General features: G+C 34.8%; 2 protein-coding genes across 5 annotated transcripts in view; one reads left to right on the plus strand and one right to left on the minus strand.

The window, feature by feature from the left end:
• The window catches only part of COG5 (component of oligomeric golgi complex 5), a 178,590-nt gene that overhangs the window by 139,629 nt on the left and 21,456 nt on the right, over positions 1 to 17,505 (minus strand). The gene's annotated exons all lie outside the window — the stretch shown is intronic.
• On the plus strand, positions 86 to 6,253 carry GPR22 (G protein-coupled receptor 22). 4 transcript variants are annotated; one of them, XM_032919840.1, is made up of 3 exons: positions 86 to 577; positions 1,601 to 2,656; positions 4,659 to 6,253. In XM_032919840.1, exon 3 carries the CDS (start codon positions 4,684 to 4,686, stop codon positions 5,983 to 5,985), a length of 1,302 nt encoding a protein of 433 aa, XP_032775731.1. In that variant the 5' UTR covers positions 86 to 577; positions 1,601 to 2,656; positions 4,659 to 4,683; the 3' UTR covers positions 5,986 to 6,253. The 4 variants fall into 4 exon arrangements, with proteins under 4 accessions (XP_032775731.1, XP_032775730.1, XP_032775729.1 ...); XM_032919839.1 differs by having other exon boundaries at positions 87 to 177; positions 325 to 577; positions 1,601 to 6,253; XM_030480903.1 differs by having other exon boundaries at positions 190 to 577; positions 1,601 to 1,861.

A 17,505-nucleotide genomic window follows, 5' to 3' on the forward strand; every position in this document is an offset into this window, starting at 1 on the left:
ATTCCAGAATTCATAAATCATTTGTAAATTTAGTCCTTTTACAAAAGAATCCTTATATAAATTGGGGGGAGGGAGGGCATCAATCCCATATATGAAGCACAATTTAAGCCCAAGATCACTGACCAATCAAAATTAGTGAATGCACTGCATCTCTCTGCAGTGAGGAGAAGCGACAAGGTAGGCTGTCATTCTGCAAAAGCTGCCCATCGCAAGCTTTCCTCTCAGAAGCACTGCTTTTCTTTTTTAGAAAGCTTGAATCTCAGTGCTGTCTCTGGAGACAAGAAGCCTTCAGTATGTTAAATGACTTTCATTATGTATTTTCAGATGCTTATTGATTCTACCGAAGGAAGAGTGGGAGACTGCAGCAGCCTGTAAACCAGAACTAAAGCAGTTGTATACATTAGCAGTATGCTGAAACAATGGCACAGTACAGGAACAAATTTTCATTAAGGTCATTTTTTGAAGATATGCTTATTACCCTCTCTCCCATCTACTCTGCTAACAAGTGAACAAAATGAATCCCTCCAACCTGGAACTGCTTCACCTGCATCAAGAATTTATCAAATCTTTAGTGGAGGTAAGATCTGTTCCTTATTATGGTATGCAGAATAAGCAACATTTAACAAAAAAAAAAAAAAAGAAAAAAATTGGAGAAAAAAGGGAAGAGATCAGATTCAACTTAATACATTAAGTGCTAGTATCTTCTTGTATTTGAGACCAGGAAATTTTCAAATGCTATTTCCCCCTCCCCATTAAAAACACAGTGACAGAAAAATGTTATTTTGTATGAAAGTCTTGTAGAATATTAAGAATCTGTTTTGTTTGTACAACATAAAGACAGTACAGTTTAAGCTAATAGACTATTGGGGGGGAAAAGCACATAATGCAATTGGAAATATTTTTTTCTCCCTCAGTAGTATTTCCAAATACTGGCAGTTAAGTATGTTACAGATTTATTCAGTTACTCTTTGAAGGATCAGATAGTCTGTAATTAGTGGATAGTTATTGCTTTATGAAGGTTGGCTATTATGACTAATCTCCGACTGCTTAAGAAATCCTCCTTTTCTGTTTTATTTTTAACTATTTCTTTCATTAGTTTGTACATTCAAGCTGTTTATTAAGAATACAGATTTGCTAAACGTTTATTTCAAGAAAGGAAATTATAACAGTGTGCAAATTAAACAAAAACATATTTCCTATAAAGCTCATTGACTCTGTTCAATTTCTCATTAAAAGACCAGAGAGGTGTATGTACAAACTACCTGCTCACAAGAGCTCTAAAACTACATTTTCTAGCTCTAGTCACAAACATGCTACATCCAACAATTACTGCTTCTACTCGGGGCTTTTTGTAACCTGCACTATTTGGAGAACAGGAAACTTGTCCAAAAAACTAAATTCATTTAAGTTGGCAGTAGAATGACATGATTTTACTAGCAAATAGTGAACACACTAACTCGTTTTCCACATAATCTGTAAGATCCAATTTTAGAGATCCTTTATTTATGAAATACGTGATATTATAAAATATATTCTTGCATTGCTTTCTATTGAAATTTTAAATCCTACTTTTAACCTTTTTTTTCCTCCCCTTCACAAGGGCATGCAGCAACTAATTCAGTTTTACAACTGACAATATGAAGAATGCAGTTGACCGGGTATCTTTCTAGCTGTATGACCTACAAGCAGCAGGATGCATCACTAAAATGTATTCTTAAGACATAAAGGAATTAGAAACAAAACATGGAACACACTTGTATTACCATTTACGTGCATGACACTTCAACAATATACATGGAAGACTAATACATCTGCTCAGATTTTCACTAAAAGAAGAGTGCAATGATTGATTCTTAAAATGGTGAGCATTTCTTAAAGAGGGATTTATAATTTAAAACCAGAATTGTGGAAACTACTGATGCATGAAGAAACAATGAAACATGAATTCCCAAAAGGAGAATATACATACTTCACCAGCAAGCTGAATAAGGGTTTAACCAAGCTTTTTCTATACTACTCACTAAATAACTTATTTGTCATAATGACTAATGGATTTTTTTTTCTCGATTCTATGGTCTGTTATGTATTCTCCTTAAATGAAAATAAACCAAATTAGGTAACTCATGGTTACTCTGAAAGCACATGAACTGGATTTTATGATGTATAGCAACTTCTCTGACTAAGCCATCACTCAAAAGTAATGAGCAGGAATATTACAGAAAGAAATACGCAACCATAAACTAAAGGATGCCTACACACACTCTGAAATCAGAAATTCTTTTTTTTTTTTAAACCTGGAAAATAAAAACAGGCTGCTACAAAATGCAACAGGGGAAAGAAATTAACATCACCTAAAAGAAGGTTTATTTGTTATTGCTGGCTTGAAACTCAGAACAGACACACAGAATATGCACTGGTCTGTAGAAGTATCTCAGGCAATTCAGAAGTCCCCATGTTTAAGCAGAATTTTTTGCTGCTGAAGTGCTGGAACAAAAAAAAGAAAAAAAAAAAAAGCCTGCAAGGAATGAAAAAAGAGCCCAGCTACTACTTGGTTTCCAGGTTACAGTGCATGTCAAATACCTGTCAGTGACACCATGTATCAATTTATGACAAGCTGCTGCAATGATCTGAAAGGCCCTTGAGGCACAGAGAACAGGTAGGTCAGCAGTTGCATGCACCCCACCTCTGCTTAGCATTCGCAAGGGAACACGCACTGTCCAGAGACGATGCGCTGGGTAAATTAGCTCCCTGCCTTGACGTTTCTGCTTTTATTCAACTGAAAGCTATTACTCTATTCATAAGACTTAGCACATCTGAAGTTTTCTGTTTTCAGAGAAATTCCATTGGCATAATGTTAGAGTTAAGACTGTCATTTGTTTTAGCAGATCTGCTTTTGATTTCCTCCTGGCTCTTGCTAATAGGAAAGAACTTCATTTAACCAGTAATGCATTTGGAATGGTTTCTTGAAATTCATTCATAGCCAGGACAGCATATACAGAGGAAACCGTATTCCTGAGGGTTAATATAAACCTAATAGAGGTTGCCTAGATTATAAATTAAAGCTTTTGAAATATTTCTTGTTTCATTTCATACCTGAGACTAATATGTTCTAATTTACATCTTTTGTATTTAAGAGGCACATCTGAAATAACTGCTGAAGTATACCAAGAATTTTTATCATACAATTTGCAATTAATAGTATTGTACAATTGAGGCTTTTCAGAACTACAGATAAAATCCATTTGCATATTATATCCCAAGTGTGCTTAATTCATACTTTCATTAAAAAAGGGCTCATTTTTATTCACCTTAGTGCTTATCCATTTTTAATATATTCCGAATGAAACAAAGGTCTGCATTTAAATTTATTTTCATGCCAAGTACATCCCCTCTTAAATTTAAAGCTACCTAAAAAAAATAAGATAAAACCCACCCTCAAGTACCATAACAAGAAATTGAATAACCTCTCTTTTATTTATTCATTTCATTACAAACTCACGAGCTGGCTGACAATATAAATAATACAAACATCAGTTATTACATGCAGATGCTACAACCTATCGGCATGTGTAAAACAAAGCAGATGAAACACAAAATAAAGAATCTCCTAGATGTAATAAATGCTACTGGTTTTGAAACTCACTTATTCCTAAGACAAACATGCTATGTATATAAATCTGTTGGATTTATTTGCAGTTTGTATTAAAAAAAAAAAAAAAACCAAACAAAACCAAAAACCAAACAAACAAAAAAAAACCCACCAGAAAAAAAAAAGACCAAACCAACAAACCAAAATCCTGAAAGAGCTTTTTTTTAAGTATTATTTTCAAAATTATTCCCCTAAATCTATTCTGGAATAAAATTAAATACTTTTTCATTCCATGGAGGCACTGATTTCTTGAAGAAACTGAATATTCAAATCAGAAAAAGGAAATGCAGTATTTTTATAATAAATTCCATTCCCCCGAAGCTACAAATATTTTGCATTTGAAATTATATACACTTACATAAAATTGTTGTAGTGTTAAGTTTCATACGTGTAGATACATACTACATAAAAGTGAACAGAAGTCTTCAAGCTCTGTAAAAATCTGCTGAATTACAGAACTTCAAGTTTCAGCTCACAACACTGTTGAAAACTCTTCATAAGAAAGAGGCTGCTAAATTGCCATAAATAATTTAAATGTTCTTTTTATGATACATAAACAACAGTTCTCCATGTTCCTATCACTTTCTTTTTCCACAAGAGCCCTTTTAAAATGATCTTGAGTACCAATTTGTTAATACTTAACAACATTCTTCTAAAATGACCCTCATCGCAATACAAAGGCCATGCACAAGTATAGTTTATTCAACAAATGGGCTCTTTGTAAAACCCACATCACTATAAATAAAGCCCTGTCTCCCTAAGTGGAAGCTTTTCACTTCTTTTTTTTTTCCCCCCCTAAACAAATCCTGCTTTTCTTTTAAAAAGGAAAGACCTTATTCCAGCTCCTCAGACTTTTGAGTCCATGCCAACTAAAGCTCTGAACATACAGTAAATCAAGAGTTTGATAAGAATAGATGCTTTTCTCCCCCCTCCTCCCTCCCCAGCATTTATCTACAGTAAGTGTTAAAAAAAGAAATCAAATAGTTCCATATTTTATTTCACCTTTCAGGAGAAAAAACAGCTGCAACAAAAGAATGTGTTTCTCCCCCATTCTGGAAGTCAACATGCAGTCTGAATCTAACATCACAGTTCGAGATGACATTGATGACATCGACACCAACATGTACCGACCACTGTCATATCCATTAAGTTTTCAAGTTTCTCTCACTGGATTTTTGATGTTAGAAATTGTTTTGGGACTTGGCAGCAACCTCACCGTGCTGGTACTTTACTGTATGAAATCCAACTTAATCAATTCTGTCAGTAACATAATTACAATGAACCTTCATGTACTTGATGTAATAATTTGTGTGGGATGTATTCCTCTAACTATAGTTATACTTCTGCTTTCACTGGAGAGTAACACTGCTCTCATCTGCTGCTTCCACGAGGCTTGTGTCTCTTTTGCAAGCGTTTCAACTGCAATCAATGTCTTTGCTATCACTCTGGACCGATACGACATCTCTGTAAAACCTGCTAATCGAATTCTGACCATGGGAAGGGCTGTGATGTTAATGACATCAATATGGATCATTTCACTTTTTTCCTTCCTGATTCCTTTCATTGAAGTCAACTTTTTCAGTCTTCGAAGTGCAAGTACTTGGGAAAATAAGACACTTTTGTGCGTGAGTACAAATGAGTACCACACTGAGCTAGGAATGTACTACCACCTTCTCGTTCAGATTCCGATCTTTTTCTTCACTGTCATAGTAATGCTAATTACATACACCAAAATACTCCAGGCTCTAAATATTCGGATTGGTACAAGATTTACCACAGGACAAAAAAAGAAAGCTAGGAAGAAAAAAACTATTTCTTTGACCACTCAGCATGAGACTACAGATGTGTCCCACAGCAGTGGAGGAAAAAATGTAGTCTTTGGCGTAAGGACTTCTGTGTCTGTCATAATTGCTCTACGCCGAGCTGTAAAACGGCACCGGGAGCGACGAGAACGGCAAAAGAGAGTCTTCAGAATGTCCCTCTTGATTATCTCAACATTCCTTCTCTGCTGGACACCCATCTCTGTTTTAAACACCACCATCTTATGTTTGGGCCCAAGTGACCTTTTGGTAAAGTTGCGATTATGTTTTCTAGTAATGGCATACGGAACAACTATATTTCACCCTCTACTTTATGCATTCACAAGGCAAAAGTTTCAGAAAGTTCTGAAAAGTAAGATGAAAAAGCGAGTTGTTTCAATAGTGGAAGCAGATCCCATGCCAAATAACGCTGTAATACACAACTCATGGATAGAGCCTAAAAGGAACAAAAAGATCACCTTTGAAGACAAAGAAGTAAGGCAGAAATGTTTAGTACCTCAGGTTGTCACTGACTAGATTTCAGTATTCACCAAAACACATCAAGTGGAATATTTGAACAAATTGTAGAAAAATACTGCCAAATAAGAAAAACTTTTTTTAACTATTGGCGAGACTGTAAATTTTCAATATATATGTTAAATAGAGTAGGTCTTGTATATTCGACTTCTCCATTATGTAAGATATATGTTGCATGGCTGTTTGTTAGCGTAACATCACGTGTATATTTGTCAAAAATATTCAACTTCTCTTTTTTAGAAAATAAATAGCCTTAAAGAAGTGCAAACTTTTAAAAACATTTGTATGGCTCAGTTTCTCTATAAATATAAAAAGATTTTTAAACAAAAATTCCACTAGGGAATACTTTTCTAAAGCACAAATTCAACATTTTGCACGATATGGTATTTTTAAATTTAATTCATAAATAGTATTGATCAGAGATATTCTGAATGCTAATATGGCTACAACTTGGACACATTTTTACCTCACATTTAAATAGCTATGTATTTCAAATTTCTCCAGCATGCAATTACCATGCACATGCAAGCAAAGTCATTTATGTGATGTCCTTCAATTAGTCTTTCAGAATCATTTACTTTTGATGTGGGAAATAAACTTCATGTGTCATCCAAAAATTGACAGTACTTTGAAAACAAGTGAAAAGTCTTGCGGATACAATCTCACATCCACAGTTACTATGTAGAAAATACACCACTTTGAATAATTACATAGGAGGGATGGAGGAGATAAGGGGAAAAGACAGGCCAAATGATGTCAAAAACCATCAGTAACAGACAAGAAAGTTATTGGTCTTGATTATAAAGACAACCAACCAACAAAGCCATTCCTGTGCAAAGGCTTATTAGATTTTCACACTGAAGGGGTTTAGCTAGACCTCTAGTGTGATGTGGGAAACTTTCATACAGAGATTTTTCAGTCATACCATCTATCTACATAGACAGATATGGGGGTCAAGTGTTGCAGCTGAAGGAGAAGATAATTTCCTTACCCTCGATAACTTTTGTATTATTTTGACTTCCCTTCTCCTTCGATGATGTTCCCTTCTAGCCATGCAACTGCTTTGTCACAAACCAATCAGCAACACTGCTAGCTATTTCTGTATTTCCTGGACGGCCATGGTATACCATCATACTACATCCTCTTTTTCTATCTCATCTTACATCTGCACTGAAGAATCAAGAAGCCTTAAAAAGTCACTATCATCCATAGCACTGTAAGCAAGAATTAAGATATTTATCCAAACAAAAGGATGTTGAGTGGTTTGCATTCTTGCATGCTTTAAAAATTCATAATTTCAGTGAACAGGAGGGGGAAACAAAACAAAAAACTGCAAAATCAATTAGCATTATTTCACTTGTCTTGTTATATAAACTGCTCAGTGTGTCATCAGCTACCAGTATAATTAAAAGGCTAATTCTCAATAAGTATTGGCTTATTATTATAAGCAGAGCATATCCTTGAATATGAAAGCTAGTTTTACTAAACTACTACATAAAAAATAAGGATTTCTGAAGCACTTTTCTAAGTTGCATATAAAAAAAAAAAGTGTGGATTTAAGTGAGCAAAAAGCTATTTTCCATTACATAATTATTAATCGTATGCGTATTGCCAAAACTGGTTTTGTGGTTAAAAAAAAAAAGGAGTACTTGTAAGGTACACTGATTTACTTAGGCTTCTGCCTTAGCTTACCATAACAGAAGACTCAAAAACATAGTTCTACAGCTCCATGTTCACAAACATCAGCCACTTACAATCATCCAAATTCTTCCTATAAGTTTTATTATCCAATTGAAAATAATTTGATATCTAAAACTACTGTGTAACATATATTCAAACATAACTTCACTGGCTTTTTTCTAAAAGCTAGCCCAATGACACTGCATTCAACTGTACCCACTTACAGAGTTGATTTCATCCAGGCCACCCCTAGGTTCCTAAAAGAATTGAAATCTTTCATCTTATTTGAGAGGTTGCAGGGGAGAAGTAAACTTACTGCTTTTATGCAAGAAACTTCTTTTAATTCCATATCCTCCAAATTTATCACTTCAAAAACATTCTTTCAAGAGTAAGCTCTTCTGAAAAGACACGTGCACCAAAAAAATAAGCAGGAACTATTATTTTTTCTTTTCTGTAACACTTCTTCCTTTCTCTGCCTAGCTATCCTCTGAACACTGGAAGGAGGAGAAAGTAGAATCTCTAGAGTTAATGGCATTATCTGATTTCACTGATTACTGATCTTCCAATAAAAATACTATTCATTTATTTAAAAAGAAAAAAAGAAATTATAATGACCACAACACATGAATAAGCTTACATCACGTCCTTACCTGAAATAAACATTTAAGAAAAGCTTTCAAACATGAAAGGTTTCCTGACAACATGACTTTAGTTTTTAAAATTAAATAAATTCTCAAGAACTACATATTTTGTGTTAAAAGCTTATTCATTAGAAAGTCAGATTCAATGAAACAGTACTTCACAACAAAGAGAAAATGCAGCCTAAGAATTAGCCAGAGAGATGAAGTCAGGTTTTAAAGGCTATGTCAACCACAGCCATTGACTGCCTTTAAGAATATAGCAAGTTCATTATTACATTTACTATTCTTCATTTTTCATTAAACAAAAAAATGCACTTATACCACGTTGGAGTGCACTTTGAGGTCTGCAGAAGGAAACTCTGCATAGAGTAGGCAGTAATACAAGAAAGAACATGTGCAATCCTATGTACAAGCAGCAGTCATTATAAAACAGAATCATACATGATCTGTACCACAAAGATGACAGATTTAACACACACAAGACAAAATAAAGAGTAACTAATAAAGGAACACAGAATATCCTACAGATAGAGAAGAGGATTTTTAGGAGGGATATGAAGGTGTGCCGTGGGTGCTTGTCAGACAGACTAAAACAGAACACGAGGCAGCATCACTGGAGAAAAAAGGGCAAATACATGCCATAGTATTGTACAATAAGAAGCCCACTACGTTTTAAAAATGATCTCACCACCATGAGTCATTAGTTCAACTACATTTCACACCACTCAGCCTAAGGCAAGCAGAATTGCACAGGACTCTAAAAATACCAATTCCAGCAAATACCTCTCAGAAACACAAGCAATCACCACCAGTTTGCACATGTTCTCTGTCTTTAAAGTATTAGCTGGTATCTGACTATGCTGTCTTTTAACTACAAATGCATTTCCATTTAATTTTACATTGTAAAATGAGGCTAGCCCACACCAAAAATACAAAAAAGCTGAGTACAGTGCCAGTATCGTTTAGAATATTCAAGCAGCACACCTTAACGCACCTTCACAAACCAGCGAAACAGAAATGTAAATACATCACAAATATCTAGTTACAAGCTGGCAACAATTTTTACAGACTACAAGGCACTGCTACGTGGTCAGAAGTTCTGTTTATTTTGTTAGTGCCAGGGGAATAGGAATCACTTCAGTGATTTCTAAATATATTAGATTAAAAATGTATGCATCCGGATACATATTAGATCAATACACCTCTCTTTCTTCATTATTACATAAGTACACACATGCACATAATACATAATTATTATACAACCATACACACCAAAAGTGGAGTTCAACATTAGCATCTATTTTTTATTTATATGGATGGGTTTTTGGTAAGAATATCTCTGAACAATACTATAAGAGTAGTCTTTGCATTATGCCGCACACCTCATTAATTAAAACAAAATAATACATTCAACAAGCTATATAATTTACCCAGGCACAAGGAAGATTTTTTTCTGCTCTGTTAACTGTTACATATATCATACCACAATGCATATAATAGTTCTTTTTCAACATCAATGTATGTGCTAGTCATCAGAATTCTTTGATAGCTGAGTATTTTAGACTTATGTTTGTTTCCTCTGAAGAAAGTATTTTAGTTACCAATTGTCACTAAACTCTTTTAAAAGGAGAGAATACAGCATTCTTTAGCAAAGCTTCAAAGTAGCATAAAAATAAGTAATATACTAACTTACCCTTCCTTCCCGCATTGTTAAAACAAAATATCTTTAACATATAGCTAAGGACAATGAGCTTCTGTCTTAAAACCTTCCAGCTTGTAAGAGCCAAATTCCACTCCTACTTCACACACTCTACTGCAGTATCACTGAATTTATGTCTTACACCAACAGTAGAGAAGAAGCTGACTCTGTAATTACCTTCTTCTTTTTCTACTTCATAAAACACTTGTGCATTTCAAGAAGCAAAATTAAACACAAGGTTTGGGGGTTTGTTGGGGGGGGGGAGATGTGTCTGAAAAAAAAGAAAAAAGAAAAAACAGACATAATAACTAATAGAAAAATCAAAATTGACTCATACCCAATGAATGCCAAAGAAGAAGGATGTGAAGTAGGAAGAGACTGTAGGTCAAGAGGAAAAGGGCAGAAGGTTGAAGGAACTGATGTAAGGCAGCTACAGCTATCAGGACCGCAGAAAGGTGGAGGGCAACATGCACCTGCCATGGAAAGAATGCTAACCTTATTTTCTAGATTATTATAAAAAGAACTTATCTTTGAATCATCGAGTGTGATATGTGGTTTTGCCAAAATTGCTGGGAGGAGAGGGGAGAACGACATGAAGAGCAACTCCAGAAAAGGCTTTGATTTAACAAATTAAACACAGAATAACAAACTGAGAGCAACCATTATTCTACTACCTCTTTTCCTACAGATAAACTATACGTTTTGCCGAGTACAAAGCACATACAGAGTACATGCATTCCAAGAACAGACCTGAAAAGAAAATGCTATTAGATGTCTGTTGCCAGTGATAAATTTTAAATAATGCTATTGAATTTTCCCTCAAATCAGTCTTGGTCAGATCATTTCAGTCTGTCTTGATGCTTTTAGAGTGTTTCACTACCAGAGCGTGTTTTCAGTTACTGCCTCTTTATCTCAATTTAATTATTTTTGTAGAGTAATAAATTGAAGGAGAAATACCATTAGACATCTTTATGTTCTCTGCTAAAATTACACTTCAGTGATTATTATAAATTAATCCAGAATGGAAGAGAACTTCCTATTTACTTTATAGATTTCTGTATCAGCTGTTTTCCTATTTTACAAAGAAATTCTCACACAATGAAAAGAAATTCTGTTTAAAAAAACCACCACAATTTACAGTGAAAGTTCTGTGATAAGCACAGAAACTGAAATTATTAAAACAAATTTTAGTCTTTATAGTTTGAATTATTTATATCCTTTGAATATAAGTATTTATATCCTCGTTCTGATTCCTGACACTGCGCAGCCAGGCAAGCAGGCGGGCAGGCTGACGGCACAAAGCTGCTGGCAAACAGCACGCCCTTGTTTCCTTTCCAAGCTAAGGTTTTTGGAAATACTCTTTTGGTTTCTGTTACCCTGCTATGATCTCTAACTTCCTACCCTATCTTGCAACAGTTTCACTTGATACCATATCTGATAAACAAATCAATGTCACTGATGAAACAACATTGCTGTAAAATCTGTCACTCTGGCTATGTCAGACTGTTATTAGCAGAGCAATATTAGCACAGCTTTACTTTCAACTGTACTAGGATCTCTCACAATCTGTTGTGAGATTTTATTTCAAATTAAACTCAATTTCAGTTCAATCAGTGGGGGGGAAGGAGGGGAAGCACAATAACTGATAACAACCTACTGCTACTCTGTACTCTGGTTTTCTTCCAGATCTTATTTCAAGATATTTTTCATAAATCCCTGTCATAAATAAACAGAGATGGGAGAAGTAGGAAAAAAGGACAGCTCCCCACATTAGTAAATTACTACAAGTATCAGCGATGCTTTGTGCACTAGGTTGTATTTAAGTGTGCTGAAAACATGCATAAAGGAAAAGAAAATGGGAAAGGAACATTATTTATGATGTATGTATCATCACAAAACAAGAGGTGAACGTGAGCGCTACTGTTGTAAAACATCTTAACAATAATGAGGAAGATCAATTCTTCCTGCTAACAGCTCTAATAGCTAGTAAGACCTATCAATGAATGAGAAGAGAACAAATGAAACAAAAGATGTGAAAAGAATCTGTGGGCAGGTTTTAGGGAAGGTTTTAACACAGTTAAACTGTGTTAAACTGTGGTTCAGTAACAAGAGTGGCTTCTACACCTAAACCAAAAAGAACTTTCATAGAAAACTAATTCTTTGTGTTTTGCCAAAATACCATACAACTGCACATATATAGACTACAAGAAAGGTAAAATAAGAAGATTTAGCAAACGTATTTGTTGCTACTGCAATCAGTAAGGTACTTCATGAGACTTTTTTTTTCCAGATACAATAGACTTTCTAGCAGCATATTTGCATGTAATAGAAACAGTGTTACTTGAATTACAAATTCATCTTCTGAACAGTTACCAAACATCAAATCATAAGAAATTTATTAATTGACTGGATTACTTCATTTTCTACATTTAAACAGGAGCAAACATTTAAGTTTAATAATTTTGACTATATGAGGTTATATGCTCATAAATATAAAATGGAGCTATACAGCTCATCTGCAGTCACAGCAAACATGGATAAAGCATAAAAAAGTGCACATGCATACAAGTTAAAGACATCTTAAAAAAAATTAACATCTTCAGAAACTTCTGAAAAATCTTGCCTCAATGTACAGCTTACAGAGAAGATACCAGAAGCAGTTTAAAAAAAGTGGAATAAAAGGGGAAACTTTTGATTCAGTCAGAGAGACTTCCTTATGCCACAATTTTGCTTCAGTTAAAGGAGGAGTCTTTGAATTGTAGACAATCTGCCAAAGAAACAGCATGTAATAGGATGTTCCTTTTTCTAATGAGGCTAGGTCTCCACATATTCCCCTGAAATGACAGAAGAAGAGATAGGAGACCATGCTGTTCTTCGGTTGAAAAGGGTCTACCTTTAAGACACAAAGCCATTAATCAGATTTAGTGCCTGTGAGCAATGGAAGGTTGGACCTGAATGGTAAACAAATGAAAAGGCTGGACTACTTTACTTTTCAAACTGTAACTGAGAAAAGTCTATAAAATCCTTGATTAAACTAATATTTGAAAAATACATCCATGAGTTGGGAGACAAAAAAAAAGAAACTACTCCTGTGAAAACAGCCCGTTCTTAAAGCTGTTTCCTATGTGCAAGGATTAGATCTTATTCTACAGTGCTCATTACGTTGTATTACGTATGGCAACATCTTCATTGATTTTTAAGGCAATGCAGAAATCACACAGGAATACTGGCTTCCACCCACGACCTGAGCACAGACTTCAGTCTTCTTTTCACAGCCATTTGCTTAGATTTTTTTAACCTGAACTAGCTTACTAACTATAAATGAACAAGATAAAATTGGTATGTTTATGATTTGAGCAACCAGTATTTACTTGAGGAATTACAACAGAATTGTGTATACAATCTCATTTTTCAATTATTTTATACATATAAATTTGCCAGGCCTCATTTTCCAGTCCTTAGCTCCTGTCATTTCTTTCTCTGCTAATCATGGAGCCTTTCTGTGACCCTTTATTTTCTCCCCATGAATGCACCTCTCCAGTCTTAATCTTCAAAGAAAAAAGCCCATTTAACCTCCTGCTGTGACATGTATAATTGCATTTATTCACAGGTAACCACAAAACTTTGTTTTTATCTGTAAAGCACAATTCCCTATGCCAATTGCAGAACTACAGATTTGCCTGACATAGCTGCATGAATGCTGGAACAGAAACAACATTGGTAAAGCAATCCCAGCATGGATGCAGTCCAATTCCAGTGCTTTACAGAAGTTTAGTACCATGTTTTCATATTTGTAAAAACAGAAACAGTACTTTTTTCTTTTTCCTTTTTTTTTTTTAATTTAAAAAGCATGTTATGTGTATATGTTGAACATTCAAGATGCTCTGCCCATTTACAGCTGGTTCTCCTCCAGTACTCTGCCTCAATCTGCAATGTACACCCATAGAAAACTACCACTACTTTACTTACCTCTGTTCCTCTCTTCCAGCTAGTAACAAAATTATCTAGGAATAATGCAGAGCAACTGTGAGGTGGGAAGAAGATGGCTTATTTAAATACTTACTTAAGAGAACAATAACTTAAGGGAGATTTAAGTCATCTAAATTGTAGATTATGCACCTAAAATATATCTGTAATGCATCTAAACAATTTCTTTGATCAATTAAGTAATCAAAACACATAAATTTGTTTGATAACACTTCTCTTCCATAAAAAGGTAACTGACCATCATTAATTCAGCTTTACAGCCCTGAATTCTACTTTCAAATGAATTCAACTTCTCTACTATTTTTCTATAGCAGCTTTGTGCCTAACTGACTGATTTCAACAGAAATACCCTGTTTCTCCTTCTGAATGTTACAACACCACAAGCTGGACTTTACCCTTCCCTTTCAGTAAGGAGTTACAAATGAATGGTTCCTTCAAATTAGCATATTTGCATAACATCCTCCTTAATTACTGCTGGATTAAAAGGTATCCTTAATTTATGAAAGAACAAATTACCCTGCCTCCAAAAATAAGGCAAGAACATTTACTGAAAAATCCTCTTATTCTAAATCTTTATGAACAATCTGGAAACCTGGAAACCTGTATGTCAATAAGATTATTCCATGATAGGTGTCTTTGTGGTTCCTGCCAACCACAGAATTTTCTGCAATATTTGAAATTTATCATATCCACACACATGTAATGCATTCAGTTGTGTTTATACAGTTTTCCAATTACAGTTGTTGTCTTTGCTTTCTCACTACATTAGAACAGCCTTTATCAAGGACTGGCCAAAAAGCCAGTATTTCACAATTTAATTTAGTCTTCTCAGTTTCAACTTTCAACTTTGTCTAAATAGTTTTGTCCAAACTAGTGAAAGGAAGATCCTCTGCATTGGAAAATTAACTATTTCAAAAATAAAACATTAAACACTGAGTCTATTCTCAGTTTGCCCTATGCATCATGACTTGGCACTCTGGCAACATGTGGCTTCCAAATAAAATAAGTTTATTATAAGAGAATCCAAAGTAATGTTTCTCCTTGTTGTTAATTCCTGTGTAGAAACTGGTAATCTTTTACCACTGGCCATTGAGGACAAACAGTCCAGGCTCCCAACACCACTCTTCCACACATCTCAGAAACATGCTCAGTCAGCAATGCTTCCATTTTTCTGGTTTAATTCAGCAGGTTGTAAAAGTAACATCTGTCAGATTTTGTTAGCTGGCTTCTCTGATCTATGCGCATTTACAGATACTTCTACTGTAACTTGTCATTCTGGTACGCCCAGTGAAATTTTCCAAACATGATTTGCTACCACCATGATTTGATCTTCTAATGAGCATGCTAATGAAATGCTCACTTATTTTCCTTGATGATCGCAAGTTACCTGTCCATTTCATTCACTTCTGTTCTCTCTCTCTATTTCTGAATCTGCTCAAGAAGAAAAAAAAAAACCAAAAACCAAAAATCTCTTTTCTTAGACACTTAAAAAATACTGAAGTGTAATTTCTGAACTAACCATGTTGTTCTTCAGTACAACCACCAGTTTATGCAATAATGAATGCTTCAGTCCCAGCAGTAAGAAAAAAGATCAATATTATTAACTGCTGCTTGGTGTTATTTCCTTGACCACTGAACAACTAATTTCACCACTGGCCACAGCAAAACAAAAGGAAGCACACATCTTCCCAGCTACCCCCAGCCAACTTCCCTAGGAAAAAATGCGTGACATCTCTCCATACCTTTCCATGGGGAAGTGATTATCTATTGAACTCAAACCACTGAGTCTGATCACCTTAGAGATCATTACTCTGGTTCTGGGAGAACTAGCCTGCAGCTCACTATTGAATTTCCAAGTACGTAAATGCTCAGGAAAGGAAGAGGAGAAGAGAGAAAGTTAGAAATGCTAATTCCTACCAGAGTTTCAGGCAGTACATATGCAGACCTGCCTGAAATGTAAAATTTTCATTTCCTTGTAGAACCTCCACACAGAGTAGAACAGACACCCAGATCCGCACTCTTTCAGATGTATCATTCTAGCTGTAAATGGTGTCAAACTCTACAGAACCTATTTTTCCATACTAGTTGTTAGTGTCACTGACTTGGTTGTTTATAGTAGGTACGGAGTCCTAGCTCTTAACTGTTTACCAAAAACTTTTACACCTATAGAAATATAGTTAGAATTCATCACCTCTTGATTTAGAGATGACATCTCTCTGCTTTGGTGATATTCCTGCATTCACTTTTATTTTAAATTATGTAATCCAACTTGCCTTGCTTTTCATGAACAGGCACGTGTGAGTAGATACCGTTTTCTTTGTTTATCTAACATGTAGAAGACACTATAAATTATTTTCAAACTCTTGTCAGAAACTCTTAAACTTTATAATGTATTGATAATTTACAAGGTACAAAAAGTTAGTCTTTCGGACATTTACAGCTAACCCCTCTCTTCCCTGCTCTCTTAGCCAAAAGTAATTCTCATCTTTGGTGTGCCCAGTTTTATTTTTAACTGATACAGGCTTTTAAAGTCAGTGCACAAAAAATTACTAGATTCGAAGGCAGATAAAGTTTGCAGATATCTCTGGGTGTTGATAATTTTTGTATGTCAGCTGGAAACAGAAACCCATAGCTTTCACTTCTACTTTTAATTATGTAGTTTATTTTAAAAGTCTGACTGCCCAGTAACAGAATACTTTGTTTCAAAATGCAAAGATGCTATTAGATGTGTATTAGTTTCACAATATAACTGTTTCAAAGAAATTTAAGAAACTTAAAAACCTCTGAAGTTGTATTTATCCTGTTTTTGGCTAAACAAAAGCATTCACAACTACAAGATTATCTATGTTACTGGTTCTTCCAAATCCTTTCATACCTCTACTTTCATGACACACCCTAGCTAAAAACCACAAAAATACTTAAAATAGTCAAGGGTAAAGCAAAAACAAAGTCCAAACACCTTTATCAGCTGCCGTACCATCCGTCTGGTTGGGAACAAGTATTCTCTAACAGCAAAACAGAAACAGGTATGGTAAAATTCCTCGCTACTCTATTGGGATACTTTGAGAAGAGAGCAGAAGGCAAATTTTGTAATTAGAGGAACACAATGAAAGCATAGTTTTCAGATTTTAGAGTCATACATTTAAATTCAGTAATTGCAAAACAAACAAACAAAACGTGGAAAAAAACTTGCCTTATGAGACTTAGCCTTTACATTTAAGCTCATAATGAGAAAAGAAAGGATAGTGTAATTACCAAGACCACCTTCCACAACCTCCCTCTTCCATCACGTTCTGTTCTTCATTTCCAATCAGTTCCTCTTTCAAAATTCCCAAGCCCTTCTGTTTCAGCCTTACCCAGGTGGGACTACAAACTTCAGATATATCCTTTGGCTCTCAAAGCCCCAAACCATCTGATACATTACCAAATCAGACAGAAAATACTATAGTTTTAGTGATTTTAAGAAGTAGTACTGGCTTTATCTCAAACACAGAACTGAATGTGCTACCAAGA

This window comes from Strigops habroptila, chromosome 3, assembly GCF_004027225.2.
Source record: "Strigops habroptila isolate Jane chromosome 3, bStrHab1.2.pri, whole genome shotgun sequence".
Classification (NCBI taxonomy): Eukaryota; Metazoa; Chordata; class Aves; order Psittaciformes; family Psittacidae; genus Strigops; species Strigops habroptila.

Bases quoted from the DNA above. Each gene is read 5' to 3' on its own strand.
- GPR22 (XM_032919838.1), top strand. From the start codon at position 4,564: ATGCTTTTCTCCCCCCTCCTCCCTCCCCAGCATTTATCTACAGTAAGT.